Source organism: Blastomyces gilchristii, assembly GCF_000003855.2.
Source record: "Blastomyces gilchristii SLH14081 genomic scaffold supercont1.10, whole genome shotgun sequence".
Taxonomy (NCBI): Eukaryota; Fungi; Ascomycota; class Eurotiomycetes; order Onygenales; family Ajellomycetaceae; genus Blastomyces; species Blastomyces gilchristii.
This window is the reverse complement of record NW_003101673.1, coordinates 616,259-629,238: the sequence shown is the minus strand read 5'-3', so window position 1 is coordinate 629,238 and position 12,980 is coordinate 616,259. Positions and strand designations below refer to the sequence as shown.

Sequence of the window (12,980 nt, the reverse complement as noted above, 5' to 3'; positions counted from 1 at the left end):
ATATTGATATATATATATTTATAGTTGACTTATAGTCTAATTCTCCGCTCCCATCTCTTGTGTTGTGTTAAAGAAAACATAATAAAAATAAAGGTAAGAACAACAACAACAACAACAACAACAACAACAACAACAACAACAACAACAACAACAACAACAACAACAACAATAATAATCCTAATAACAATAATACTGCCAGGAGAACTTCTCAAAAAACATACCAGAACCTAGGAAAGAGATTCGCGCTTCCCGCGTCTAGTCATACTTAGACGCGAACTCGACTTCAAAGGCTCATTTTCCTCCTGCTTGAACACAAAATCCATTCTTTATCTTATTATTGAATAACAGGCCATGAGAACTTTTACCTCCCTAACAAGGTACTGCTGCATGAAGGTACCATCGGGACGCTGCCGAAGGACGGGCAAACATATTGGCGGTAGCTGCGTAGTGTTGGGCGCATTTATTTATTTGGGTTCTCGACGCGCCCGAGTGTGTCTAAGAGTGGTATATATAATAAGACCTTGGGGGAATCTCATGGCCAATGAATTGAACGACTGCGAACGGAACTGCGAAAAGAAACACGCAGATTATTTCTCAAGAAAGCAGCTATTGCGTTTTGTTTGATACGGAGTCCAATAATGTATCAAGCCCTCATCTCCTGTGCCAGGGAGTCAGGCAGATAACCAGCTGTCCTAGTTAAGGGGTCGCCTAATCTAACGTTAGATTGCAAATTTTAAATGTGTTCAGTTGTATTTAACGCTGGACGAACCGCGGTGATCAGCACTTTGCTTATAATCATGTCAGCATCAGTGTCAGCGCGCTAGATCTAACCGTTGGAGACCTCCGGTTTGTGTCAAAATGCGAAGCGGGCGGAAATAATCACATTGTACAGAGTACTTCTGTGCTGGATGCAGCTGTGCTCTACTAGAGACTAGTAAAATTAACCTGACTTAAAACTATAACATTACTCTGTATCTAAACCGAAAATTTCGGCTAACGTTTTACGCGTTTTTTGATACCACCAACCAGCCAACTAGCCAGCGAGCTCTGCCCTTGCATCAACCATGGAGAAGGAGCATGCAAATTTTTTTTTTCTTTTTTCATTTTAAATATACAAATATACAAATAAATGAATTAAATAAATGAATAAATAAAGAAACAAAAAAAGTTGAACTATGCCCCTGTCACTCCCTATGAAAGCTTCGAGCTCTCGAACTTAGTTTGGAGTGACTTTTCTTAGACGGCTTGCATCCCACAAATGATATTTGAGGGGTTACATTTTGTATATATCCAAAGGTATGGTATCGTTTTAAATAACAGAATCTATGAGAATCTATCTCGTGGACCATCTATATGCAAGAACATACGGAAATATGGATATCAAGAAAACAATCTCAGAGGAAAAAAAAAACGAAAAGGAAAATGCAACAATATAGCAAGCTGTACAAAACAGCAATGCTAAAACCACGACCAGCGCTTGTATAACCAAAAAAGCGCCCACAGAAAACCCAAACCGTAAACGCCAGATGCATATATAAACATTTCAACCACCACTCCGTGCTCAATAGCCCGGCGATGGGGTCGCAGCATCAAATCCGCAGTCCCTGCGCGGCTCGAGCCCTCTCAGGCGGTTGGCGACGTCGCTGACATAGCTGGGGGTTCCGAAGTTGACAATCTCCAAGCGCAGGGGGTCAACAACGCTGCCGCTATTATAGCAGCGCAGCATGGGGCCGTACTGGCGGCGATTCTTCTTGAAGCAGGTAGACAGGCCCTCGGTTTGGCCGGTGCCTAGTGCGCCGGCGAAGATCATGGCTCTAATTGTTGAGTCCGGGCAGCCGCCGAAGGGGGTGCCGAGACAGCTCGGGCTGCCCAGGGCCTGCATGAGGCCGGGCGTCACGCCGTCGCCTGCGACGGTGCGGACGTTTCCTCTGGATTCTTGCATCATGATGGTAAGGAAGATTCCTCTGTAGTGGGGTTTGAATGTTAGCTACTGTGTCCGTCTGGCGCTTTGCTCTGGCAGGTTTGTTGTAAATACGCCAAATGGGAACGTGTTTTAATCAATTGAGACATACTTATCAATTCCCGCCGCCGCCGCAGCTTCGCCAATATATTTCTTAATCGCGTTCATCTCAGACTTGCTATTGAACTTCGACATGACTGGGCTATTAATGGCCCATAGCTCATTGAATGAAAGCCATTCCTCAGCCGCTGGGAATTGCGTGCCCTTGTAGCATACAGGTCCGGCTGCCTGTGATTGATACCGGGGCAGAGAACGCGCGCACTTTCCAGTTTCGTACCCGTTGGGCTCTCCTGGGCAAGCTGGAGCTTTATTAATTGGCGAGGCTGCAGTCAGGCTCAATGCCAGGACCTGGAGGGCGAGGATCTAAGAAAGCTGGGAGTTAATAATACTACTTCGACTAAGGGAGTGGGAGCTCTGGAGAGGTAAAAGACATACCGATTTGAGGAGCATGGTTAAGTTGATATTTAATGATGAAATATATATGAAAAGATATAAAAAAATTTGGAGAGAGAACTTTTGGGGCGCGAGCGAGTCTTAAATATGTTCACATCCAATGGGTATCAAAGATGTATGCTAGAAATTTTTTTTTGAGGCGTAGACAATGGATTTATAGAGATCGGCAGGGGAGCTTTCGAGATGCAGATCAGATAATGAACTATGAAATGTTGGTGTTTAGAGTGATAGATATTCCGATTCGGTGGGGGTAGTCGGGGAAGTTTATATAGGCGAATCTCAGCAGCAAATCCACACCTGAGCATCGCGTGCGTCTCTAATAATAATAAAGCACAGTTCACCGTCTAGCTCCTGTTATTATCGTATTGCACATTTAGCTCATTAGGGAAATTATTCTGGCCCTCCATGTTGGCGGCCAGGATGTTGGCTCGAGCCAGGGACATGCTCGGTTCTCAGCCCCCACGATACGGCCCATGACATGGCTGCAATTCGAGCTGACGGGGCCAAAGGGACAGCCATACCGTTCCCTCAGAAGAAGTTTTGCGACCCTGAATACGGAGAGCCCCCAGATTGGCCCAACGAAAACCCCGAAGGATCTCTTTATGTTCCTTGCATGTCCACCCCACCCACAGCCGCAGAGCGCCAGGCATCTCGCCCAGCAGACAAAAAAATCCGCACTTCTTGCATTCTCCTCCACACCCACCGCGTCCGGCCAAAAGGCCACACGAGGAGAGGAACAACGCGATTGGCCAGCCAAGCAGCAAATTTCATGATTTGGTTCTGACAAGATGTTTCTTATTATAGACTCTCGCGGCTCTTAGCCCCAGGTTAACCAGATTCTCTTGGCAGTACAGAGGACTGTATCTTAGCGACGGCGGTTGATCAGAAGAAGAGGAGGGCATCAGGGGAATCGCGGGCACTTTCAATATAGGTGCAACAATAACAATAGCCGCCTGCTTGGGGTAAGGATCAATTCATCCTTCTAACTATCTTGAGCAGGATGAATAAAAAAAGAGAAGCGAGATAAGATAGAATTGACCGGGAACTGGGGACAATTCTGACACGCAAAGCCGCAGTGCAGTTGTATTATTCCTGGCGCTTTGGCAGTGGCTTGGTTCCTTGTTCGGTGCGGGGCCACAAGGGGGCATCATACTGAAAACGAGCAGAGTCTGCTGTCAAATGAAATCCCGTTTCCCACCAGCGAATGGATGCTAACTGAAGCCAGTTAGTTAGACTCAAGCAGCCAAGATATTTCCAGGCACCGCCATTGGGGCTTGGAGGGTTTTGTTGAAGGAACCGGGTGGTGGTGCCATCTGCTCACACCAGGAGTACATAAATTCGGGTTCGATGCTCGCGTCTTGCCCCTTGCTCACGGTGACAGTCTGAGAGGTTGCTTTTGAAGAAAGTATTTTGATGAACATGTCCCTGTCAAAGTTGAAGACTCTCTTCTCTCCATTTAGAATAAGAACAGATCCTCAGCCGGCTACTGAGATAATCAGGGACATTTTGCAGTTATAATTAACTGTGTATTTTATTCTTCAACTTGACCACAGCGATGACGATTCTAAAAAAATAGAATAAAAAAGAAAAAAGAAATCCTTGGAAATTCCTTGATTTCCTTCCTAGCCACCAAATAGCATCAGAATAGTATTAATTATTCTTGGGAACCATCATTTGGTAATTGGAGTCGACACTTACCTCTATTCCCCCCTTCACTGCATTTTGGGACCAGGGGATAGGAAGAATATCCGAGGAACGCTGCCAAAGATGGAGATTACTGCCATGGCACACTGTACCTACATATTGCATCCTCTCTCTCGTGGAATCAGTCCTTGCCGTGCCACGAAAAATAAGTCGCGTTTGTCAACAAAGAAAAACTGCAATCTGGGGTCAGTTAGAGCTTTACGATCGCGTTGATCGGACAATTGTCGTTCGCTGCACACGGCGCCCCTGTTACCGGGAAAAGACAGTACAAAGTGAACCTGAACCATCGCCCAAGAAATGGTATATAACGTCTGCTGTATGTGAGATGCTGCTTACATTGCGTGTTGTGCCATATTCATCTCTCCATCGCCAGCTCTGCACCGTACACATCTTGGTGATGCGATGTGACACGATCACACCCCCCTCAGGTACGCACTCCGCATTCTGTCTCATATCCCAGTATCTGGGAAACACTTCCTTTTTGCTGTTTTCAGTTATACGTCGAAAGAAGCATCAATTTCACCAGCGTCAATTCAGTTATTCTATTCATCCACATTTACATACAATCCCCCGCCACCAGCGGATATCATATTCAATCCGACAAGCGAATCAGCAGAGCCACTGGAGGGCCCTAGATTTCATCTAAGATACACTGACTTAACCCTTGTCATGAGCGCTTGTTTTGGACTTCAGTTACAGAAGGTGTGCTGCTCCACACACCAGAAACGTCCTAGTTCATATCTATCACATTGCATGAACATCTGTCTGCCTCCAGATCTATATAAGCCAATAACCAAGTGCGCATGATCGAACCTCTTTTCCACGGTTAACTATCATTTGAGCCCTACATTGCCTGTCGGGACTTGGGGAGAAAAAATAATTACGACTTGCCTTCCCTGACTTGATTAGGGCTCGCGGTTTCGAATGGCTTAACTAGATGCTATTTGACCCTCAAACCCTCTATACATCGCTCTCTGCGATAGACCACAATGCATCTGCGCCATTGCTCGACTGAAGATAGAGGTCCCCCTGATGCCGTGTCGCTAATGATGCGGTTGAGATGGCAGAAAATGCCGTTCCCCTAATGGGGTTTCAGAAGGCATCAAGCTACATAGCCCAGATGGCTTAGAGAGCCTTGATAATGCTTTTCAATTCCGACATGTAATGTACTATCACTCTCTTGCCCTAAAGAATTTCTCCTCTTCTGCATTCCAGTTGATATTGGGAAATTTAGCATTAGTGGTTTAATCCCCATTCCATTCATTCTGTACATTGTATACCTAGCAGTTGAAATGTGCTGAGAGAATGATTTACAAGGCCTCTTAGATATCTTTTACGGTGGTGATCGAATATAATAAACCTTACCGAGCTTCATCATCACTGTGAAACAACTTGGAAAAGGGTAGTATTCAAGAGTTCATTTCTAAGGATGGACCACCTCAGTGTTCTCGCTCAGAAGAACGAAACCAGCCCCGCTTTCTGTTACCGCCTTATTTCTTGAGAGAAAAAAATAAAAAAATTCAAGACCTCTATAGAATTTTCATTGTGCAGATGTGAGACTCAGCTCTGACACACACTTCTCGAGCTATAAATTTTGCTACAACTTGTATAAATTGTAGATCAGGTCAGCAGTTCTGCAGAAATCAGCAGAATCAGTTAATAATATGTGAATATGTTTCAATTAACATGACTAGCTTGTGAGCTAGCTGTGCTCTGAGAAGAGAAAGAAGCTCAATCTCAGTTATTATTATAAAAACAAATTCTATATTCTTAGCTAGTAACTAACTTCTCTATTTATTATTAATCTCTGTTATCATCTATTCAGATTAGTAAATAAAGAATGAACAGTAACAGTAATAATAAAGAAGAAATAGAGATTAGAAAAGAGAGATATTAAATTTTATAAAAAGTACTTTTATAGATAAGATGAACAGAAGAGTTTTCAAGCTTTTTTTTCACATAGTAACTAAGTAACTAATTAAAATGAAAAGATGTTTAATTTCTCTTTTTTTATAGAAAAATTAACTTTTCTAAGTAAAATACTCTGTAATATAATCTCATATAATATTATATATATTTTATCAAATTTATAAATTTTATTAAATAGTCAGCTCTAGACTAGTTACTGAGACTATAAATTTCATATTTAATCTTATTTAATCTGATCTTATATATTTCTTAGCATGAATTTCACTGAGACTAATTATTAAAAAAATATACAAAGTAACTATTTATCAGATCTTAAAATAAAATCATGACTTAGAAAAAATAAAACAGTAATTTCATTTAATTTTATTTAGTTTTATTAATAAAGTTACTATTTTTAGACATTTTAAGATTTTTTTTAGACTATTTTTAATTTTTTAAAAAGTAACTGTAAGAGGTCTGTGATTCAAAGATTGCTTAAGTCAGTATATAATTACAGGCGTACGCTGGCTTCTTATATACAGTATACTAAATTAATTAGTGACTGCTATGACCTCTTTACATTTATAAGCATGTTTAAAAGTGACTGTGTTATTATTCAGCAGTTATACATTCTTCTGAATCACATTCTCTCTCATCAGATTCAGTCACACTCATATGACTATAATATAAGCTCTAGCTTTATGCAGATTAGTATGCTGCTAGTATTTATAATTAAATATTCTATCTCTGATCTGACTAGTGTTCTGCTTAGACTGGCTACTGAGACTATAAATTTCACATTTGATCTCATTTAATCTGATCTCATACATTTCTTGATGTGAGTTCTACCAGAATCAAGCCTTAAAAAAATCTGAAAATCAATCATTTCTGAGAGAAATAGCATGAAAAATGACCAGATTTAATTCAAGAACAGTGAAATAAGAGTAATTTCTCAAAATAAACTATGAAAGATAATCATTCTTTCAAAATCAGAATGAAACTAAGACTGAAGATTAAATTCAGTCTCATTTAGTTTATTCAGTGATTACTTATATAATCAGAATTTGATAATAATTATTAATAACACTTATAAAATAACTAAATACATTCTTATATAAGTTTATTCTTCACTTTCTTATGAAAACTACACTTCTCTGATATACTGTGATCAGAGATATTAAACTATCTGATAATTTCATATTTTATAATCATGAGTTTCTTGATTATTTCTTCTTATAATTGTTTTTAATAATAGTAATAAATATCTCAGTTTGAGTTAAACTTTCACTTCATTCTTATCTCTGTCAATAAAATGTCAGGTCACGTGATCTGGCTTACTAATTCTTCCATCATATAACTTTTCACAAGCTAGCAACCTTTCAATCCCACAAGCTTTACATCTCTCACAGGTTATGAGACCTGTTTTGTATGAAATCACTGTCAATTCAGAATTTCTTATCAATATAATCATTATTTAACTACTGCTTCATTTAATACACTCTTCAGAAGTTAAAATTGTCTTATTCTATCAGTATTAATATGTTTGAGATCTTGATAATTAATAATACTACTGCTCACTTAAAAAAGAGACTTGCAGAAAACATATCACATTTATAAAAAAAAAAAAAGCAAGAAAAGAGAACAATATTGATAAGAATTCAATAAATAAATATTAAGATGATAAATTCAATATAATCTTATTCACACACATGTTCATAATCTCATGTTCTTTTCACTGAATCAGTTACAGTTAATAATGATGATTCTTTACACTTATACTCTGTCAGTGAACATTCTTCTGAAGCCTTTGAAAGCTTCATTGATGAATGCTCTGAAACACTCTCTTAATTCAAAGCTGGTTTGAATACAGCTTCTGACATGATCAGATCAGTCTCTCAATCTACTCAACAGCTTGATAAAGCTGGTTCTCATAAAGTTAACAGTTCAGGTAAAATAATATCAGATCAACAGATGAAGCATCTCAAGATAATATTTAAGATGAAGAAGAAGAAGTGAAGAGTTCTAGAACTTAAACTACAACTGAAAAAACTCTGTCAACAGAGATTCTCTACAGATTAATCACAGAATGTTAATAATCATTCTGTTATCACATCAACAGTCTGTACAGCCACATGAAATTCTAATCTTAGTGAAAGATTAAAATTCAATCTTTATAAACTGAATAGCTATGTTGACAAGATAATCTCTCAATTCAAGAAAGATATCAAGAATACTGTGAGATTAAACAGTCTAACTGACATATTCAATTACACTATATGAAGCATCTTCATGAAATTGAAACTGGTTAATGCACAGTGTTAGTATATAATAGAGAAATAACAGACTCAGAACTCTCTATAAAAAGATGATGAATAAGCATTATTCTGAGACATCAGAAATCAGTAACTCTACACATTCATCTTGAACTTCTTGAGTACAGGTGTCAGATCATGTTTCTTCAAATATGATGAAAATCAGATTGCTTATACTCTATGAAATGCAATTAAACAGGAATACTCTGTCCTCAAAACACAGTTATGCTGTGAGACAGTTCTGGAATTCATGTCTCTTAGTGACACACAGATCATCAATCTACACATATTCTTTGACAAGTTTCAGTTCATTATCATGAAATTGAAGATGTTGAATGCTTCCTTCTCAGATATGTGAATATTTGATATCTTCTACTCAGTTCTACTCAACAATTAAAGGAATTATGTTCAGAAGAAGATAGAGGAGATACAGGATTTCAAATCCACAGCTGTGATATTGAATGTTGATCTTCTTATGAAGGAGATCTGTTCATGACTTGATTCTTCAAAAGATAAAAAGAATCTACAGAATACAGATTCTGCAGCCAACACCGCTACAACAGATACAATGACCACTACATCTATCAATTCTAATAACAATACATTGAATTCAGCCCATGAAGGCCGCACTGGACATGGTCATGACAGTTCACAAGGAGGCTCCCGAAACCATCAGAGATCAGAAAATCCACCTATATGTTCTGAATGCGAGAGATCTCACTTTGGCATCTGTTGATTAATCAATTCAGACAGTGCTTCAGATAATTGAAGGATCTACAATGCTGCAAAGATAAAGGAATTCAAAGAAAAGAAGGAAAAGAATAGTAAGGGTAGAATCTAACTATTTATTACAGATGAATCAGAGACCTATCAGATGGCAAATCTCACAGAGATTATCAATGTGCCAGCCTGTTTTATGAAACCCCACAAGGATCCCTTCAACGGGCGTTTATACATATCAAAAGACGTCATCTTCCAGGAGGACCTCCATCTTGCCGATCCATTGATACTGACTACTCCACACAACCCGAAGGTCCTACCCAATGCGGCCTGTAAAGCGGCTGCGGCGATTCCTTCGGCGACACCAGGCCTACCCGCTGCAACGATTCCTGCAACGATTCCTTCGGCGATTCCTGATCCATCAATTGATGATCTGTTCATTGATGAGGAAATCCAACCTGAGTGTTCATTATTTCTCATACTCACTAATAATTGGTGGATTGACTATGATATCTCCGCGAGAATACCTACTCTTTTAGTGCAGAATACACTGAACTCCCCAGAACTCACAGTTGAATCTGATGACCCTTCAACATCTACAAGGGATATCACTATAGTGGGGGAATCTACAGTGGGGGAATCTTCAGTGGGGGACAGTCTTGAAGACCTACTCATTGATCCCAAGATTGCTGCACTTCCAATCCTGAAAAACCTCACACGCGCCAAAGCTTTCATGGAATGAAAATATTATTACAAGGCCTGTGTTAAAGAGGTCAATCATTTGAAATATACACATTGAAAAGAGAATATAAAGAAGATAGAAGGATAGAGGGATAAAAAAATGATGTATATCATGACTGATTTTTCATTGCTACACATTTTCCAGTAATTTTTTGTATCTATACTTGATTTGAAGGTGAATTTTATATATAGCATCATGTATAGTTACTCTGGTGAGTGAGAGTGTCAGGTCACATGATCTGGCTTACTAATCCTTCCACCATATAACTTTCCACAAGCTAGCAACCTTTCAATCACACAAGCTTTACACCTCTCACATAAAATTGTCAGAATATTATACTTTATTAATATAACAGTTAAATATATACTCTCAATAATTTTTCATAACTCTAGAATTGATTTAATATATAAATTCATTAAATTATCTTGAAGATAGTAGTCAAATTCAGTTTTATAAGTATATAGTTTTATCTGATTTTCAGTTATAATTAATGTATATAAGTTCTGTTTCAAAGTTAGTATTATAGTTCTATATAATATAAAGTATTATCAAAGATTATTACTTACTAGAGAATTATATTTCACTGTCTTCACATCTCTAACATCTACTTATTTAAATCTCTGATAGTTAGTATTATAGTAGTATGTGACGGGCTGCACCTGATCAATTATATAGACTATTTCACTTCACTTCATAGATTCTTCCACTTCACTCTTGAACACATACACTCTGATTCTCAGCCATTCTTGATTGCCGATTCTCAGCCACTATAAATGCATATAGATTCTTCCACCCCGAAGCTTCACTGTGTATATTATTATATATGTGTATAAATATTCACTCTGATCATTAATTTCTACACTTTCTCTTTCTTTCCTTCTCTAATGTTTTTCTCTTTATTATATAAGATCTATATATTATATCAATCTATTCAGTGTAGGCCTCTTACACTAGAAAAATATTCATCATTATCTTATTAAAAATGATTATTTATCAAGAGATATCTGAATGTGTAACAATGTGTAAGAAAGAGAAACATAGTTAAGTGAACACTGAGTTCTCAGATAGAAGCTTGCTCATCAGTCACTCTAGCCCTGCAATGAGATCTTACAAAGAGAGTAAGATTTTATAAGAGAATGTCAGTGAAAGATCTGAGAGTTCTAACACTCAGACATATGAGATATTTATATAATTACATATTTAACAATTGATATAATCATGTCTAATGATAATATGAAACTCTTAAATGCAAGTATAGATATAATATCACAGTGACTCTGAGTAATATTAGAATTATAATAATAATAAATAGCTGATATACATGCAACACAATAACTTCAATATAAAGAGATTTAATAATTTACTCATGTGATTTCAACATTTACAGAATTAAATACAAAAGTGCTGAAAGAATACTTAGATACTTCTGTATATTTCAATACTTCTGATCTCACTCTCTACTCATCATGAAGAATGAAAATGCTTGTGAAACTGAGTGTAAATAAAGATGTCATCAGTTTATTAATCAATCAAGATTGATATATCAATGAATAATTGAAGAATTATATGAAACAGAAATTTCACTTATAAATAAAAGTATATGAATCAGTGTTATGAATATCTGATAATATCATGAAACATCTTGATATTCTGTTTCAAGACACTGCTATGTAACAGAAAGTATTAAATTGATTACAGAGTATCTGACAGAGAAATACTTCTCTTATAACATTTATTCCTGACTTCAACATTAAGATTCTAGAAGCAGATGATTAATCTTAAGAGAATTGAATAAAGATTAACATGCTTAAGAAGATATTAACTTTCAAACTCTTATGAATTCTTATAAGTATAGACAAAGATCAGACTTATAAAGACTTCTACACATAGCTTCAGACATTGAATGACTGTCTTATCAAGCTCAAGAGTATACAGAACAGTGATAGAAGATGTTATATCTCAGTCACTTATACACCTGCACTGAAGAACAGCAATGATGCAGATGTTATAAACTGAATAGATTCAAATGTCTATACATAAGCAAGAGTTTCTGCTGTTTAAACAGACTTCTAAGTTTCTGAAATCACTTCTGAAGAAGTCACTGATCAATGTCAATGTGAAGTATATATTAACTGTAACTGATCAGAATACATCACTTTCAACTACTGATTAATCTATATATCTTCACACTTAAGAGAAAGATCAGTGTCTGTTCATATCAATCATATTACATTAGAGAAAGATTCAGAAGATAACTATAAGAATACTCTGATAAAACAGAGAAAAGATTAGCTTCTGTTCAAATTCATAAACAGAAGCTTGAAGAGATCAGATAATAATAATTTAAAGAGAAAATAACAATGAATACAATTCTTGTATCTACTATAATTGATAACATGTATAATATGAAAGCTATGATAGACAGTGATCTATGTTATTATACAATGATAAAATCTTCAGTTATAAGATATTATAATCTTCAGTATATTTCTTTATTAAAACTCTGACTTCTCACAGAATTTAATGATCTGAAAGATGTTTATACTTATTACATAGTAAAACTAAACATAGATGTGAGAGAACATTAATATGAAGATGCTTATATATATAAAGTTAATAATCTCAATTATAATCTTATATTAGAACTTATCTGACTATCTGAATAAGATATCTTACTGAATACTTAAAATAGAAGCTTGATATTCTCTAATAATAATAGAATTCATGAAGATAATATTCACAAGACTATGAATCTTATACAGATCTCTGTCAACACTTATAAAATACTCTGAAAAAGAAGTCATTATCAAAATCACTGACAGAGTCACTGATAAGTTCACTGATAGCAGAATTATATATTAATTTATTTCATCAGTCTGATCAATATTAAAAAGACTCTAGAAAAGTTATTCTATATTACAATAACAGATTCTCATACAAAACTTTCTCAATAATATTATAAATATCTAGATGTCTTTCAATAAAATAATATTATAAATATACTCTTCTTATAAGATTCTGAAGTGAATCACAGTATTAAGTTAGAGAAAAACAATGATAAGAACTCTGAACTGTCATGAGACTCTCTTTATAATATATTCTGAGATGAACTTCTTCTTCT

At 36.5% G+C, this 12,980-nt stretch overlaps 2 protein-coding genes across 2 annotated transcripts; one reads left to right on the top strand and one right to left on the bottom strand.

Annotated features, from left to right (window-relative positions):
- Positions 1-1,148: 1,148 nt before the first annotated feature.
- Positions 1,149-4,009, bottom strand: BDBG_05149 (uncharacterized protein). The gene is made up of 3 exons (XM_002624334.2): positions 2,456-4,009; positions 2,073-2,383; positions 1,149-1,964 (listed from the first exon to the last, which is right to left on the bottom strand). Exons 1-3 carry the CDS (start codon positions 2,468-2,470, stop codon positions 1,562-1,564), a joined length of 729 nt encoding a protein of 242 aa, XP_002624380.1. The 5' UTR covers positions 2,471-4,009; the 3' UTR covers positions 1,149-1,561.
- Positions 2,896-4,119, top strand: BDBG_05148 (uncharacterized protein). The gene has a single exon (XM_031722011.1). It carries the CDS (start codon positions 2,952-2,954, stop codon positions 3,255-3,257), a length of 306 nt encoding a protein of 101 aa, XP_031578780.1. The 5' UTR covers positions 2,896-2,951; the 3' UTR covers positions 3,258-4,119.
- Positions 4,120-12,980: the final 8,861 nt, after the last annotated feature.